This window comes from Cynoglossus semilaevis, chromosome 10 (genome assembly GCF_000523025.1).
Source record: "Cynoglossus semilaevis isolate Cse_v1.0 chromosome 10, Cse_v1.0, whole genome shotgun sequence".
Lineage (NCBI taxonomy): Eukaryota > Metazoa > Chordata > Actinopteri > Pleuronectiformes > Cynoglossidae > Cynoglossus > Cynoglossus semilaevis.
Window position 1 is genome coordinate 3,360,651 of NC_024316.1, and position 16,868 is coordinate 3,377,518.

Consider the following 16,868-nt stretch of genomic DNA (forward strand, 5'->3'; position numbering starts at 1 on the left):
GCTAGACTTTTGTGGGAACAGTACCAGTAATTTGTTTTCCCTTTTTAAAGGAATACACCACCCCAAACCCATTATTTGGCAAATATCTCAAAAGATTTTAAACTGATATAAATATGGAACACAGACACACTACACATACCACATAGCACCAACAAAATGAAGAAAAATCAGTGTTTCTAATAAAGTTTATATGTTAGATGCAACTAAACTACATCTGCAGGTAGTATACATAGGTTTATAAAATTGATTTCTCTCCAGTCTTTGAATTTTTCTAAACAAATGTTAATCCATCACTTACACAACAGGCACAGAGGTAGCTTACATAACTGTCTCTCATTTTTGGTGGAATCTTTGTCTTTACTACAACTGTACCAAAAGCAGAAATTAAGGCAAAGAAATAATTATATTTTTTAAACTGACAGATTGGATGACAGAGTGGAATTGTATCACAGAATTTACATTGGAGGTAGATAAGGGATTGAAACAGAATAAAAGCACACCAAGACACTCGAGTCTGTGTGATCCACCGCTCACATAACTCTGAGTTAGCACACACAAAAAAGAAAACAAGTGTGCAGAATGTGACATAAGAAATGTATGAAGCCAGATAACAGTCTGTTACACTTTGTGCTTCTCCTAACCTGACAAATCAGACTGCACACAGACAAGGTAGATCTCTAAACATGTGGTTATATACTAAGTGAAAAGGAAAAACAATTGCTTCAATTGCTTGATTTTGATAAACAATTATCCCAATAAAACATCATTACAGTATGATGGCTTTAGATTAACCCTGCAAATGCCTTGTATCCAGGTGTTTGTATGTCCGGTGGAATATTTGGTGTGACCAAAATTTTACAGGCAGGCATGACTATAAAATAACACATACTAAATACATGAACACAAAATGATAATTTCATGTTTGTCCTCACAAGTATGATCAACAATTACAAATAATTAAAAATAATATAAAATAAACTAAGGGGAAAAAATAACAACAGAAAAAACATACTAAAAATGGCAAGTTCATGATAATGTGCATGTCAGAGAAAACAAAAACATGCCGTCCCTTGTACTTCAACGGGATTCATGCGATTATAGTGTCAGCTTCAGGAGCTAAATCTGTGCAGGACAGTCCACTGGTTACCACTCTGGTACATGGCTTTAAGACAAGAGCTAAACAAAATTCCATTATAAAAAATGGAAATAACATTGCACAGTGAGCTGTAATGAGAGAGCCCTACACTGCTGGAGCCAGCCCAGTTTGTGTTCTTTAATCCAAATGGCAAACAAGGCAGTCATTGATAATAAAGGTGATCTCAACAAAATCAGTTTAGTCTGATATCAATCACTCCACCAATAACATTGTCAACGTTAGAAACTCTTACAAAATACAAACAGATGGCTCTTTTTTTTTTTTATTTCTGCAACAGTGCCACCGGTGTAGGAACACAAAATTCTTTCCCTTCACAGCAAAACTCAGAGCTAAGGTGAGTGAGGAGAAGCTCTCTCTGTAGACACTGCTCTGGGGTCAGCGTTGCTGTGAGGATGTAATAGGAGCAGCCTGGGTGAGAAAACATTTCATCTTCTCTGTTAAGTGACCGTTGTGGGAAACGAACACTTGCAGCAAATGATTCCAGATGTTCATATCTCTCTCTCTCTCTCTCTCTAACATACTTGCATACAATCACACTGTTGTGTTGAAGGTAGTGCTGACACATTTTGAAGACTGATTGCATTATCCCTGCTACTTGACTGACTCACTTAATAAAGAATAATAAAAAAAAATCCGTGCCTAAACCCTGAACAGTGCTTGTACTGAATGCAGTGTATTATTTAAAAATGTAAAAATTAAGTCTGTAACAGTATTGCTAGAAGCACACTAATACATGTCCTTGTAGATCTCCTGTAGTAAAGGGTGCAGCGAAGTCTCTGATTCAGTTTTTTTAATCTTTTGGACAAGCTGAGCGTTCTCAGTAACCAGCTGACGGAGGTCGGCCATCTTCTGCAGCAGCTTGGGGAAGAGGTAGAGGGAGTCCGAGTGGTTTGCCTGGAGGTGGAGGTCCAATGCCTGGAGGACGCTGTCTTGACTCTGCTCCACCTGCTTCACGTTCATTAACCCGGGACGATCTGTGGGAAGAAAGTCCAAAAGATTATGAAAAAAAAGAGTTACACAGACATAAAAACAATTCAACAGAAACAGTACAGAGTACTGATAAATATTTTTAAAGTCATTAAAGATAAGATAAGAAAAGTGTAATTTTACTTTTTTACACTTTTTTTTCACGTTTTTGGTGCAGTTCAGCTATGTTAACTTTGGCCCCAAATGTGGTCTGAAACTTCAAACTGCACCCATACGGGTTAGAAAAGACAGAATTCAGAGAAACAGCACCTTTTGTAATAGACTGTAATGTTATGTGAAAGAAAAGAATATAGAAAAGAGCTTGTTCATCCTGGTCAAAATAATCCAAGGTGTACTTGCTGTTTTCAGTGGGAAACAGGTGGAAGTTGTGCGAGCTGCCGAATTTTCTCATGTGAAAAAGGCCGTTTGACTACTTTGTTTTGTCTAAATGCAATGCCCCTGTTTGCTCTACACCAGCTGGGATCAGACAAGCATGGAACTCTGTGAGAACGTTGAGAAATATTTAGATTCCAAACTCTCATCACATTAAAATATTCAACCTGTAAGTAGAAGACGAAGCCATTTTGGCTTCACATGATACTTTTAGCATACAAAACCATCCAGTCTCACCTCCGCAGAGAATAATGGCAGCAACAAATAGTGCCAGGTCACTGTCATCCAGCTCCAGGGCGTTAAACTTGACAGCAAACTCAAACTTTGGCTCCATGATCTCATTGAAAGGGTTCCTTAAGCTTCGCAGGAACTCCCTGGTGACGAAACCTTTTCCGTTGGCCACCAACAGTCCATCTTTGTTCATGAGAGAGGGCAGCATGGCAAAAATAGCCTCGTGCACACCATACTTGAGCAAAGTCACCTGCAGAAAGCACAGGGAAATAAGGCTGTACATTTGCATCTCTTTGTGCAGATATAGAAATGAATCCACACTGTAGCACACAGAAAACTGCTGACCTGGTCATTTAGAAAGAGGTCCACAAACCCTGGAATGCACTTGGCAAACTCGGTCAGCTCTCGTACGGTCTCCACAGTGGTACACTGGCAGCGGTAGAATACGTGGACCCCGATCTCCTTGGTCAGTGGTGCACCAGGGACCAACTGGCTCCACACCAATCCACTCTCGGCCTTCCACAGTGTATCAACATCGTAGATCACAAAAGGCTAAAAGGAAGGCAAAAACAGACATGTGTAAATGTTTTCATTTCCATTAGCTAAAGCTTGTAAAAGAAGATATTCTCCAGTTCTGTAACGCATCAGTTAATAACTGTTTTTTAAAGAGAGGACTGTACTGAGGTGCTGCTGGTTTTGCCCATCAGGATGCTGCGGGCCCTCTTCTTGGTCATGCTGAGGTTCTTCAGATAGGCTGTGTTGACTTGTTTGGCCAAGGTCTTCAGGTCAGAGCCACCTGGTTTACCAAGGTTGAGTTCCTCAGCGAGCAAGCCTGCAACCAGCTTCTTCCTCTCCGCCTCAGGCATACGTCCGTATCGGATCGCTGAGCAAACATACACAAACATGTTGGATTTGTTATGACTAGTGGTTTTAGTTTAGCTCTCTCTTATGAAATATATATATTTATATATTTATTTTTTTGGTTAAATTACATTTGGTAGACAAATGTTATTTAACAGAGCTTCTTCCCCTTGTAAAACAAATACTGCTTCCCCTTTCTTTCCTTCCTTCTAGTGGGTTTGCTCAGAAACAGGAATCAAAGTGAATAAAAATTAAATCAAACCACACATATCCTAGTTAGAATGTTAGTTAAAAACATGTTTCTGAGTGAACGCTAAAAAATGTGTATGTTATAAAGGTTATACAGACTAATCTAAGGGCTAACAGACAGTTATATCTTAAAACAATAAAATTGGAATAAGCAGCTATGAGAGAAAACCTAATCATTGGTATAATTCTGTTTCCCTGCTCCATCACACATGTGAAGCCATGATATTAGGAGGTCAATAAAGGACTTTCATCTGAAAAATAATTTAAAACTATCTAATATCTTATCTCACCATCATGGGACATCCCCAAAGACAGGCACTTCTGGAAGCGACAATATTGGCACTTGTTGCGATTCTTTTTCTGAATCTTGCACGACCGCTCACATCGGTCATACTCCAGTTTCATTCGTACGGTCCGTCGGAAAAAGCCCTGTAAAAAAAATGTTGTTGAAGCAACTTCTAACACAAAACCAAACAACGAGTTTACATTACTTTTTATAACGCCTTATTGATATTGCATTAACATGCATCCAAACTTTGTACCTTGCAACCTTCACAGGCGTGTACGCCATAGTGAAAGCCAGAAGCCTTATCCCCACAGACTTTACACTCCACACTGATCCCAGACCCTGCACTGTCCTCACGACCAAGACGCAGCTGCTCCGATAGAGAGGGCGAGGAGGTGTGGGACAGATCTGCAATAATGGTAGTTAAAAGTTGATTGTAAAAAATTTTTATTAATTTACCAAGAGCATTTTTTCATTCCAGCCTGAACGAGAATTAGTTTCTAACTGTCTTCAATATGGTCGCCTTGTATGTTGATATTGGCAGCTCCGTTCTTAAACCATCAATGTCTTCTAGCTTATTTTTTGTGGCTCATCTATGGTGTACCATCTCTATATTTTAAAGTTGAATAAACTAAAAACTAAAAATTCATACCTGTGTAGCTACTTGCCGCACTGCTGTTTTGCTTGCTGTGATCATTTTCCTCCTGATCGTGATTTTCTGGGCTCTTCTGGTCCCCGTTTGGACCTTTAGGGACAGACACCACTTCTGTTTCATCCCTATCCTCATCATCATCACTTTCTCTGGCCTTCAGCTCTTGTAGGTCCGTCAGCTCTGACACACTTGTGGCACCACAGCTGTCTGAACCTCCAGATTCTCCCACTGGCGATGTCCACCTGACATCTGCATTGTCCTGAGGGAATCTGGGCTTACAGTAACCATTCACCTTGTTATGCTCTGTGTCAGTTTGCTGAAAACCTTCCATGGTTCCTGTTGAAGCTGACTCAGCGGCTTCCCTCTTGTCACGTTGCCATCATAGCTCCACTGTGAACAAACAATTGGATTTGTTTTAATAGAGCAATACTGAGCTTACAATGTGTATTTAATGACCAGCCTGGAGATAAAATAGATTAAAAAACGCTTTTCGATAAACACAAAAGGGCAGATTTCTAAGGTCTGTTTTATGATCAGCTGCTAAAAAAAAATTGGTATGACCTCCCTTTATCTTAGTTGTGTCAGCTGTTACTTGAATGAATTAACTCATTACTCTTTCACAATCAGTCTATTGATGATCCCTTCCTCAATAGATTGAATTCTACTGGCTGTGTTTGAGGAACCAGAGCATGTGTTTGATAGCAATGACCCTTGACATGATTTACACTTGTTGTAAAGCTATCACTTCATTATCGGTGAGGGAAAAAGACACGGACAGTGATAACCTTTTTTCTCTCTGGTAAGATAATTTACCAAAAATGATCGAGTGAATACATGTACATTGCAAAGGTGTGCATGTTTCGATTTACCAACTATCATTTGAATTATATGCAGAATGTGTGTTTGTCTGACTTTAATTAAGCCTTGACATAAAGGAAGCTGTCTTTGTCACTGAAGTGCAGAGTCGAACACAAAAGAATCCAGACCCAACCACTGTCTGCCCTTCACTATCCTAAAAAGTCAACTTTATCTTCTCTACAGCTTGTAGACATCTGTATTATTGTTTGCTTCAGCTCCATGGCAGGGTGCAGAGTGTACTCGGTGAGTGCTTTAAGGGGACAGTGTGCTTGCACTATGTACACACTAAGCAGTGTTGATCACAAGCGAGGTAGTGGAGGAGAGGGCTTTGGGGGTGGGGGCTACATTTTTGCCTCCCGGCCCTCTAGTGGATTAATCTGTCCGTGAATGTGGCTGAGCCCTCCAAACACCAGCAGCACTGTTTATTCATTAACTGTATCATAATGTTTTCAAGCACTGTCATCAGTCAGAATCAAATTCAAACCTCATGGAAGCTTTTGCAAGACTGTTGTCAGCAAAATTTGTTCATTCATAAATTTATGTGTATCTAGCAAATCAATGAACAAATTGTATTAATGTCAAACATTTAAAAATTACAGAAATGTGTCAAGGCTCTTTAAATGCTACAAACGGTTGTTTATGTTTTATTCAAGTTCAACAAAAATCTATGACACCTAATATTCTAAAAAAAAAAAAAAGGATTCATAGTCAGGTTCATGTTATGAGGTCTTAATGACGTTTTGGCAATGTTAGCTTCATTACATGGACAATACCATTAAATAGAACTTCAAATCAATCCCACAGAAGAGGCATTTCGTTGTTACAACTGCATTAGACAGATCTCAACATAAATACCGAGACAATTTCAAGCACTGCCTGACAGACAGTAATTCAAGACCTAGTTTCTCCGACTCGTGTTACTATACAGAAAAAATCTCAGAAATACAGATTATAACTATAATAGCTGTTAACTATTACACCTCATTAAGGCACATTAAGAATCCAGCAATGCTGCAACTTAAACAGGACTGTGTTTAAGCGTGCGGTGCCGTGTGTTTTCACTTCAACGAAAGACATATATATCCAATACTCGAAGTATATACAGTCTACTTATGAACTTTAGGTTAATTACGATGGGCGAATATGTTGTACACCGTCTCATCCTCGCTTAAGCCTTTAAGACAAGTCATCTCAGAGGCAACCTGTCACTGTGGTTTTCGGGTGTATCTGTGAATGTCCTAAACTTGTTACGAGCCAAGAAAAAATTTAACGGCTTCTGTACAGCTGAACTTTTCCCCTCAGGCTCAGTAAACAACTGTATATATAAAGCTGGCCATCTGTGTGCTGTCAGTCGGTCGTCGCTCTTTTAGCTCCCGCAGCTAGTTGGCTACTAATCCTCACTGTTGACTACTAGTAGCTGTTAGCGTGGCTGACCCACATTCCCGTGTGTCTTTAACGAATGTTAGCTGCTTTGCCAATAGATCTTACCTCTCCTGGTAGTGTCGCTGCTCATTCGCTGGAGTTTAAAGAACTGCCAAAACAACTGATGGGTAGTAGACGGGAAACCGCAGTCCTGAGTCCGGTCCACGATCGATCGGCCGTTGACAAGTTGTGTGAAGTAAACAGCAACAGAGCTAGCGTTGGGGAGCTAACGTCCGACTGCTAACATAAACTTAGAGCGATCCAGGCCTTCATGGGGAGATAGAGTACCGCTGAGGCTCACGGGAGAATTACGATGAGTGGGTATATTATGTGTTAATTTTAATAACGCGTGCAGAGAAGTATCGGTAAGTGACAAACCGACAATCCAGATGAGGCTCTATCCGATACTAGTTGTTCTGTGATTTGCTTTGCTTTGCTTTACCTCAGTGCCCCAACCTCTTCCCTCCCCGTCACATGCCAGGACACACTCACTCACACACACTCAGACACGCACGCACGCAGCACTCAGACACGTACACGAATTTGTGCAGCTATTCTTGCGGTGACTTTCATTCATTTAAAAAGGGCAATTAAAGTCACACTACATTTAATAAAAGGTTGTTCATTTGTCGAGATTTTTTGGTAAGCACATCTAAATGTGTCACCTTTAACATCTTCCCTTCAATAAAACCTAAAAACATCGCGTTATGTTTTCTTAGAAATAGTAGTGTTTAAGAATGAGTTTGTCTAGAGTTTATCCTTTACTGCAGTTAATACCTCTTTGTTGTTCTTTGGGTAATTCTGACCACAACTTATTTATTTAGGTATATGTATTGTTATTTGGTTAGTTAGATGTCATCAATTTACTAAAGTTAATTTTGTTTCTGGAACTGACACAACTGATACACTTTTTACAATTTAGTTCCTGCTTGACCAACGTTCTTGATTGCCAGCTCTATGACTGGGACCTGGTTGTAGTGTAAAAGGTTAGCGGTGTCAGGAGGTGGTTGACCACAGGGAAAGGTGTCAAAGTCAAGAGGAGGACATTAAGGCAAGTACTTTGAGTACAAGAGGCAAGGTAATGTCGGAAGAGAATCCATTGTATCCTCAGCTAAAGTTATCAGCCAAAAGAAACAGAGGAACAATACAAACTGTACACATGTTCCATGAAAAACAAAACCCCTAGACTTACACTTGATTGTCCCTGTGGGAAAATTAATTTCCAAAACACAGTACTCTCACAGTACCTGAAGACATAACAGGTAAAAGTAAACAACAACAGCACAATAGACCACAGGAGCAACAAGTTCACCCAACAAAGCCTATTATTCTGCACAGGACTGTGGAAACAACAAAGGTCACACCCTGAGGTCATAACTAAGATGGCTGCTCATTAAACTGCATATAAGTAAAAGATGTGGTTTGTACTGTTTAGTATCAATTCTGAAGTGTTTTTGTCAATTGGTGATATAACATACAATAACCGTTTAAGCTCAATCCAGGTGTTAGCATGCTAGCTAGTAGAAAAATTCAAAAATACAGTTAGCGATAACTGGAAGGCTCCCAAATCCTGGGCAACGTACATAGTAACACAGAGATACAACACAAGAAAAGAAGTATAAAGCATCATATAAAGCAACTTTATGAGTTGTTCTCACAGAAAGCATTACTAGTTTATCCCAGCTCGAAAATGAGAGGTTGCAAATGTGGACTCTTGAAGTTAGAGGTTGATAAAAATTAAAATTTACATGCAGTCGGTGCAATTTGTCACAGGGTTCTTCTTCTTATTCTGTCATAACGTTCAAAGATTTTCATCAATGACTGGCGTCAGACAAATTCAAGCATAAAGACGTACGCAAAAAGGGCAAACACAGCATGTTATTTCATAGTATATCTTTATGATAGTATACCTAGATATGTATGTACCATTAAGATCTCCTGAGATGTACTTGTTGTGTAATTTGCTATTATAAGTTACATTTCAGACAAGACGAAGATTGCGTGGTTACTGTGTTGTTGCGCATGATTACGCTGTTTATGGTAATAATTCACTCTTTAATTTACAGTTATTGTATGTGTTAGAGCAAACAGGAAGTTCAGTTGGTGCATACCTCTTCCCCTCTCTCTTTCCTGTCTCTGAGGAGTGACATTCTTGACGCTCAACCGACTTTTTACATGTACCAGGAAAAAAGCTTTACAAAAAGATTCCATACGTGAAAAGTATTAAAAAATATTTAATTACAAAGCTGAATAACTACCATATCAAATAATTATATATATATGTAGCTTTTAAATTTCAAACAATTAAACATCAACTGAACTGAACTCTCTTTCTTTTGCGTTGAGCTGTTAAGAGCAGGTATCTTCAAAGAGGCTGCAGTCAAAGTGTGAGCTCAGCAGTAAATACTGCAAATGTACTGATTCATTAATACGTGTTAAGTTGCCACTTCGTGTGAATGGAGGTCAAAAACAATGATAGTAGAGTCATCGCGGTTCTCAAATGAAGACGTCCCACTCTTCTCACAGACAGTTGACCTTTGCTCTTCCTGTCAGAAAATCTCACAGTGTGACCAGATGTTAGCAGGGCTGCGCTATTGGTTTCATGTTTTTAGGGAATGTCCATGTCTCCGTTGGAGGCATGGGAGTGGCGTTTCTCCAGGTCAGACCCAACACTGTTGTCAACATTTTCTTTGCTCTCTTCGTCCCGATCCTGTGTTCCCGAATTCCTTCTGAGGCGCAGACCGGGATCTCTTTGAGATGGAATTTGGAAGGTTTGGAAAGAGCTTCCCAAGGATGGTCTCTTCTCTAAGAGGGAGAATAGAAAAAGCAAAAAAAATTAAAGAATTGTCAGCAAATAGCAAACACTTCACGTAATTATCCTTGGGATTCACACGACCTCCACTGAAGGTCAAACACATACCTCCTGGTCCAATTGGTCGCATCAACCTGTTCATCTGGACATTCCAGTGTTTGACGTTGGTGCTCGCTTGGCGAAGCTTCCTCTGCGCAGCCTTTAGTGAGATAAAAAGGCAGTCATTTAACTAATAAGTAATATTAGCACTACATTATATTTTCATAGTAAAATGATGGTTAAAGTTTTAAAACTTCAAATTTTCTCAGTTTTCTCTCATATTTTAATTTTCAAGGTAAACTGTTATCTGTATTTATGTCAAATAAATACTATTTAAAAACAAAACCTGTAAAACTTTATAATAATTATATTGTTATATATAATAATAATATAATAATTTCTGCATCTAGTTGCAGAGAGAATACACTATGTGTCATCAGACCAACAAACTGAAGTGCAGTGTTACTGATGTTCCTTGTAATTGTCAAAACCATCCACTGCAATCAGTTTCTCAAAGTCAGCGTCTTGTTTCTCTGCGGTTCTTACAACTACATCCTGGTCCACTCTGTGTCGGTTGGCGCGGACTTCCTCCAGCTGCCTCTGCGCCTCGTCCAGAGCTCGAGACTTAACCTCCATTTCCTGCTTGAGCTCCTGCTTCTCCCTCTGTGTCTTCAGGATGTACTCCTCCTGTTCCTCCTGCAGGGCCATCAGTGCCTTCATCTTCTCCTCCTCCTCCGCCAGTAAACTGGACACAATTTATAATTAGATTGTCATCTATATGATTACAATTTGTGCAATTTCCACTCGGTTAAAAGCACTTTCCATCTATGTTCTCAGGTGATGTTTCTATAAATATTTTCTTTACCAATAGTTTAGTAGAGTGTAATAACTAGTATAAAACACAGCACATCTGACTCTGATGTCAACATGAAACAACTTCCCCTGTAAGCCCTACAGCTTCCTCAGAATCATAATGCAACATGAGTTCTTCTCACCACCTGAGCTTCGTATCCTTTATCTTCCTGTAAATTGTTATTACAACACTGTCCGCAAGTTGTAACTTTAATACATTGGTATTGTTTCATACTGTTTACGTTGTTTTATTTCAGTAATCGTGTGTTTGGGGGTTGTGAGGACACTCTACCCTGCTTGAGCGTAGCGGAACGCCTCTTCATCCAGCCGGGCTTTGATTTCCTGCTGTAGAGCCTCCTCCAACCGCTTCTGCATCTCCTCCAGCTCCTGGATTCTCTTCCTCTGTTTCTCTGCTTCCTCTTCTTTCAGAGCCATCTCCGCTTGCATACTCACTCGGGCCTTTGAGGCAAAGGTGAAAAGGGCATCATGATAAATGGTCACCTATTCGCAGCTTCTGAATTCCAACTTCATTTTTCCTCCTCACTCACCTCCTCGGCTTCTCGCAGCTGGACCTCCAGGGCCTTCTGGAGCTGTTCATGCTGTTGGCGCCTCCTTTGCTCGTCCTGCTCCATCAGGGCCTGTGCCTGCTTCTGTGCCTCCTTCAGGAGCTCTAGCTCCGCCAATTTCCGCTCCCGCTCCTCCTGCAGGGCTCGCAGCCTCTGCAGCTCCTCCTCCTTGGCTTGTCGTCTTTTCTCCCGCTGCTCTCGCTGTTCACGCCGTTTCAGTTTCAAATCTTTGTGTAGGGAGTTTTTACCTTCCACGTGCAGCCTGATAGCTGTTTGAATGGCTGTAGAACAGGTGAGAATTAAAGCCTGACAGTAAAATGAAGCTTTTAAGAGCAGTTAAGGATCAACCTGAGCCTCCTCTGACCTGTAGTCCACTCCTGTCTCTGTTTGGTGTCTGAGGCGCTCATCTCATACGTCTTAGAGAGGGTTTTAAGGCAAAACATGCACCTCTTCCCATCTCGGTCAGGCAGCACCTGTTCAACATTCATAACATCAATAATCGTCTCTTCATCATCTTTTTTAAACGATCACATTTTTGCAATCATTTATTTGAAATAGAGTGGTGCCAAGAGAAAAAAACTGAGGAGAACTCACTGGGAAAAGGATGTTTTTGATCCAATGAGCAAATAATGTTTGATCATCATCTATTTCCTATAATGAAGCACGGGTTCAGAATAATTCTGTTGGTTTTTTTCTGGAAAACACATGCTGCAGTATAGAGTGTACTTACAGATAAAAACGACTAAACTTGACCAGATGTTTGTTTGCGAGGGCTGACAGTAGCACCGTGTGACATCAGTGGGCTAATCATTGACTCTGTGTTGACATCTCATACACCACTAATACAGCCAGGGTAACCACTTATCTCAGCAGCTCTGATGGAATGTTATATCTGATTTATAATTTAAAGTGCAGGTTATAAACCACTCCTAGTTTCCAATTACTGTGTTGATTGCAAAATGTTTGGAATAATGAAAATATGGCCTAAATACAAAGTAATAAAAGTTCAGGAGTTGCTTTTATCTTTTTTGATTGTAAAAAAAATGTTGTGCTTATTTTTTTAAATAAAGCAAACATTGGTTTTTATGGCATTCAAAAATACCAAAAAATGAAATACAAACTTTAGAAATTGTAAATAGAATATATCATAGTGTCACAATACTACGACGACTACTTCCACAACTACCATTGTTGATGAATATAATTATGATAATATTGTGTTTGATATTTGAATTGCCACCTATCTACATCTTAGGGGATAGGTGGCATTTAAATGCTAAACTTCATGCGTTCAGACCACATCGAGTTTAACATGATTCATTTTTCAACACTGGTGAAATCCCCACCCACATTTTGGAAATCTTTTCCTCAGAAGAAATAATGCAGCAATGTTCTCTGATTAATTAAAAATGTCATATCAGTCTCAGTCCTTTTTAGTGTCTTCAGAGTTCATCAGAAGTGACTCTTCCCTCTGTATTTTCTTGTTGTTGTTTTTTTCATAGCTTTAAGAAATAAAAAATGTAGTGGGTAAAAAATTACCAGTACAAAGTATAACCAGTAGGTGGCAGAATAATATACAAATAAGCTGCAGAACTGCAATCTAAGCTTAACAAAGTTGAGAAGCAGGCCATGAGGTGTGAGATAGTAATTTAATGTAATTTAAACTTTTATGTCACATTTTAAGTCATTTAAGAATCTAGTGAGAGTTTGGTAAATAATGGTTAAAAAATAGGTCGTCTACTACGACACGCTGTTGTTGTTGTTGTTGTGTAGCTCCACATTTACATGGTGTGTAAGTGTCATAGATTGATTGATGTTGATGGTGATGATTAGAATTATATATTTATAGTATAATATAGTATAACGTTAGGTGACTTCTATTAACCAATCATCTTCAGCCGCTCACCTCCACACAGCAGTTTCCATCCAACGTTATGTTCCCCTGGCAGTCTCTGCGGTCCTCGCCAGTGTAGTACAACAGGTTGCTTGGCCTTAAGGTGAACCAGCGTTCCTTCCAGTTTCTCCTCAGCTGGCCCTTTTTCCACAGATAACCCTGCGTGTTATCAGAGCAACACACACACACACACACTGTCACGATCAAAGAACAGACCACGTCAGGCACATGGGAAATCTCTGGGAGCAGATGTCTCTCCTACCTCTTTGAGGACATCCCCAACTATTTCCCTGTAAACCTCTTCTATCGCCATGCTAATTATGCTCTTTTCAATGCCCTTGGTGACTTTCCCTGAGTTCATCATCTCCAGGAAAACCCAGACGTTGATGCCACTCTGCTGCACTGAGTCTTGGGAGGAGAAAAAGTCCTCTAGCTCAACACAGTTAAACTCAATACTCATGGCCATGCAGACTTTCTTGAGGAGGTATTCCACCTGAAAGAGGAAAGAAACGACAACTGTTCAGTGTGAAACTGAAACTGCTGCACAATAAGAGAGGGACGTAGTGAGAAAAACGTTGTTGTTCTGCTGACGTTTTGGCACTTTTTTAAAACCTCCACAGTCATTGATTTATTTGTACATATGTATATGTGTGTGTGTGTGTGGAATATATATATATGTGTGGAATCACTGCTCACTTTGGTGATGGGTTAAAAACAGAGGTCACATTTGGTTGTGTGCAGTGGAGTGCTGTGTCACAGTGACAAGGAGTTCACTTTCCTCTCCATATATATATATTTATATAAAGTGCATATACGCTGTATACACTGTATATATAATATATAATATATACACACTTCCTGTGTTGTTTCTCAATCATTCCCTTCTACAATAAGACTTTTTCTAGAACTTAAATCACAGTTCTTTTATAGTGGTCTGTGTGTGAAACCAAAATACCAGAATAAAACTGTATAATATTTTGTTGTACTCCATGAGCAACAGAGGGGAAAAAACTCTTCTTGAAACGTTCTAGAAACAGAGTTGGCACCAGCTGCGAAACATTTGACAGGAAACCAAAATGAGTTGCTTGTCAGAAACAAGCCCGCACTGCCGGCTGAGAGAAAAACGCTATGTTCCATGATGTCAAGATGGTGACGATGTAACGCTGCTCTCAGGTCACAGCTTACAGACTGTGCAGTTACCAGAACAATTCCATTCAAGTGACTTTCTTGAGAATCACACTTGTCCCTACCCTGAAATAAGGACACGTTGTGAGGTTGTACGGTATATTTCGGTACATTATTATTGTTCCTACCTCATCTGGGACCATGACCAGTGGATATTTATCCTCAGACAGAAAATTAAACAGACACCACAGTCTGAAGGCGTCCTTCTCTGGCAGCAGTGAGCTGCTGCTTCTGTCTGGTTTGTAGTTTTTCTTTGCCGTGAGAGTCCAACAGAGTTCATCTACGTTTTCTTTAGTAAAGGAGCCTTCCACGACCTACGACAACAAGTGCAGCAACAGAAACATAAAAAGAAAAATCCGGTACAGACTCATCTCTATACAGATTAGAACTGTGTTTTAATCACCTTGTCCAGAATATATTTGTTGAGGTAAGGCATGTATCCCTGACTGGAAACTGGACCATCGTCGTCGTCCCGGAAATGTTCCTCCAATGCCACTGGGTCATGTGGGATGCACAGGACTGTGCACAGGTTGTGGGACAGTACCTGAGTAACCACACATACATACATAGATTTAGTGAAATATTTTCTTCAAATGATAATTAGTTCATGTTAATGAAGCTTGGTTTTACAGGATAATTACAGTGAATAGGCTGAAAACAGCACTAACTGTAAAAGGCCTCCACTACCACTGATCCATTACCAGACCACTAGTTGTTTACTATTTATGATCTAAAACACAAAACTCTGAAAATCTTTGAGTGGAATTAGAATCAACCCATAAAACCAAGTGTTTGCCTCTCCCACACACACTTCTTCCACTGAGTGCCTGCAGTCGCTGCATGAAAGTAATGCATTTTATCAGACAGCCAGTCTCTGTGTGTTGAGCCATAACCACATCCTGTCTCTACCTTCCATCACACTACTGCATCAGTTTTGAGGCCAGGACGTGCAAACTGCCTGCCTGCACAACCACGTCTTCAGAACATGGTGCCTGTGCGTAAGAAGGGGATAAGCTGTGTCATGGGGCTGGTCTGCTGTGAGCCAGGGTTGGCTTTTAGCAGCAGCAGCAGCAGCACATAGCTAGGAACCTGGAGGTGCCTGTAAGTGGAGTCTGACCCATGCCAAGGCCAAGTGACATTGAGTTGAACAATGAGATCAACCAAAAAAAAACCAGCTGCTTCCATTGAGCCCGTGGGGCAGGAGACAACAATCAGCAACATGTTTCCACTTCGTCCTGGCTCTCATTGTAACAATGTTCTTTTTGAGGAACACAGACTCATTCTGTGTACATACTCTATTCAACAGGCTGCTCTCTGGGCAGGTCCGGTGCCAGAGGACCCTTTGCACTACAAGCTGGTACATGGAGGCCCAGTGTGAGCGCAGCTTGGAGCAGAGGGCTCCCATTCATGTGCACGCTCTCGTGCTGCTGCCTGACAGAGGTGCGTATTGTGCCCTCGTTCAGCTGTGAAAGCATTTTTACTTGTAATAGAGGGAAGAAATGTTGTTCCTCGTTGAACAAAATGTGGTTCGACAAAGAAAGTTGGTTTCACACAGGAAATGTTAATGTTGAGTGGAATCAGATTGCTTACACGTATATATTTCAGGAAATAAGACATATATACAAAATAACTGAATAATACATGAATTCTCAGTCATTTATTCTCCACTGAGACTATATCGCCCTGAATCTCACTCTTTGTGAAATTGCCCACGTGATAGATGTGAGCTGAGGTGGGAATCAAAGCAGCCAAGTTCTAAAAGGAGAGTGGGTTATCACGTTAAGAAAATAGAAGTAATCATTTTTTTAAAGTCAACATCTTCACTTAAACAGCCTCCACTCACCTTCAGCTGAGACTTGGACACTTTACCACTCTTCTCCACATCCAGGGCTGTGAAGCCGTACCAGATAGACTTGAGCAGCTCAGAGCGCAGGTCCATTTCTGCTGCACTGTTACTTTCTGGTTTCTTCCTCTGCTCTCTTCTTCTTCTTCTTCTTCTTCTTCCCTCTGCTGTTGACACAGGGCCCCAGAGTGACAGACAAACACCTACACAGTGTTTCTGCTGTCAACCAAACATCAGCTTTTACCAGTCTACTGGCAGTGACACCTGCTGGACATCTACACTTACTGCCAGAGTAGGTGTGTCTTGTTGACTCCATGATGCAGTCTTGTTCGAGTGCAACCAGCGACAAAACTATAATATTTTAGACAAATATAAGAAGAAATATAGCCTGAAGTTGATCTTATATATTTGGCCAACGTCATCAAAAATTGTTTTTATAGTTATGAAAGGAAGGCTGTACAGTGTTAAACATGAAACATGGCCAATTTCTATTGGTCGCAGACAGTTTTGCAATATTTAACCCTAATGCCAACTTTGAATATATTTTAATGGGTCTTTAATGCTATCTATCTATCTATCTATCTATCTATCTATCTATCTATC

General features: G+C 40.3%; 2 protein-coding genes across 3 annotated transcripts; both read right to left on the reverse strand.

The window, feature by feature from the left end:
- Window positions 1-167: 167 nt before the first annotated feature.
- Window positions 168-7,594, reverse strand: ppardb (peroxisome proliferator-activated receptor delta b). Its single transcript, XM_008318189.3, has 8 exons — window positions 7,141-7,594; window positions 4,795-5,184; window positions 4,399-4,550; window positions 4,147-4,285; window positions 3,427-3,629; window positions 3,092-3,298; window positions 2,753-2,996; window positions 168-2,130 (listed from the first exon to the last, which is right to left on the reverse strand). The coding sequence occupies exons 2-8, from the start codon at window positions 5,123-5,125 to the stop codon at window positions 1,883-1,885; spliced, it is 1,524 nt and encodes a 507-aa protein (XP_008316411.1). The 5' UTR covers window positions 5,126-5,184; window positions 7,141-7,594; the 3' UTR covers window positions 168-1,882.
- A 1,358-nt stretch (window positions 7,595-8,952) lies between these two features.
- LOC103384616 (DEF6 guanine nucleotide exchange factor) lies at window positions 8,953-16,502 on the reverse strand. Of its 2 annotated transcripts, XM_017036325.2 has the most exons (12): window positions 16,266-16,502; window positions 14,826-14,966; window positions 14,551-14,736; window positions 13,500-13,730; window positions 13,250-13,396; window positions 11,938-11,994; window positions 11,708-11,816; window positions 11,326-11,624; window positions 11,070-11,236; window positions 10,472-10,670; window positions 9,995-10,085; window positions 8,953-9,879 (listed from the first exon to the last, which is right to left on the reverse strand). In XM_017036325.2, exons 1-12 carry the CDS (start codon window positions 16,359-16,361, stop codon window positions 9,683-9,685), a joined length of 1,920 nt encoding a protein of 639 aa, XP_016891814.1. In that variant the 5' UTR covers window positions 16,362-16,502; the 3' UTR covers window positions 8,953-9,682. The 2 variants fall into 2 exon arrangements, with proteins under 2 accessions (XP_016891814.1, XP_016891815.1); XM_017036326.2 differs by lacking the exon at window positions 11,938-11,994 and having other exon boundaries at window positions 16,266-16,499.
- Window positions 16,503-16,868: the final 366 nt, after the last annotated feature.

Bases quoted from the DNA above. Each gene is read 5' to 3' on its own strand.
- LOC103384616 (XM_017036325.2), bottom strand. From the start codon at position 16,361: ATGGACCTGCGCTCTGAGCTGCTCAAGTCTATCTGGTACGGCTTCACA. The intron at 13,731-14,550 runs GTAGGAACAATA...TTCCTCTTTCAG, and splicing joins TGGTCATGGTCCCAGATGAG to GTGGAATACCTCCTCAAGAA. The intron at 11,995-13,249 runs GTGAGCGGCTGA...GCTTCATTATAG, and splicing joins ATGGAAACTGCTGTGTGGAG to GAAATAGATGATGATCAAAC.
- ppardb (XM_008318189.3), bottom strand. From the start codon at position 5,125: ATGGAAGGTTTTCAGCAAACTGACACAGAGCATAACAAGGTGAATGGT. The intron at 4,286-4,398 runs GTACAAAGTTTG...TTTTTTTTACAG, and splicing joins ACGCCTGTGAAGGTTGCAAG to GGCTTTTTCCGACGGACCGT. The intron at 2,131-2,752 runs GTGAGACTGGAT...TTCTTCCCACAG, and splicing joins TGCCATTATTCTCTGCGGAG to ATCGTCCCGGGTTAATGAAC.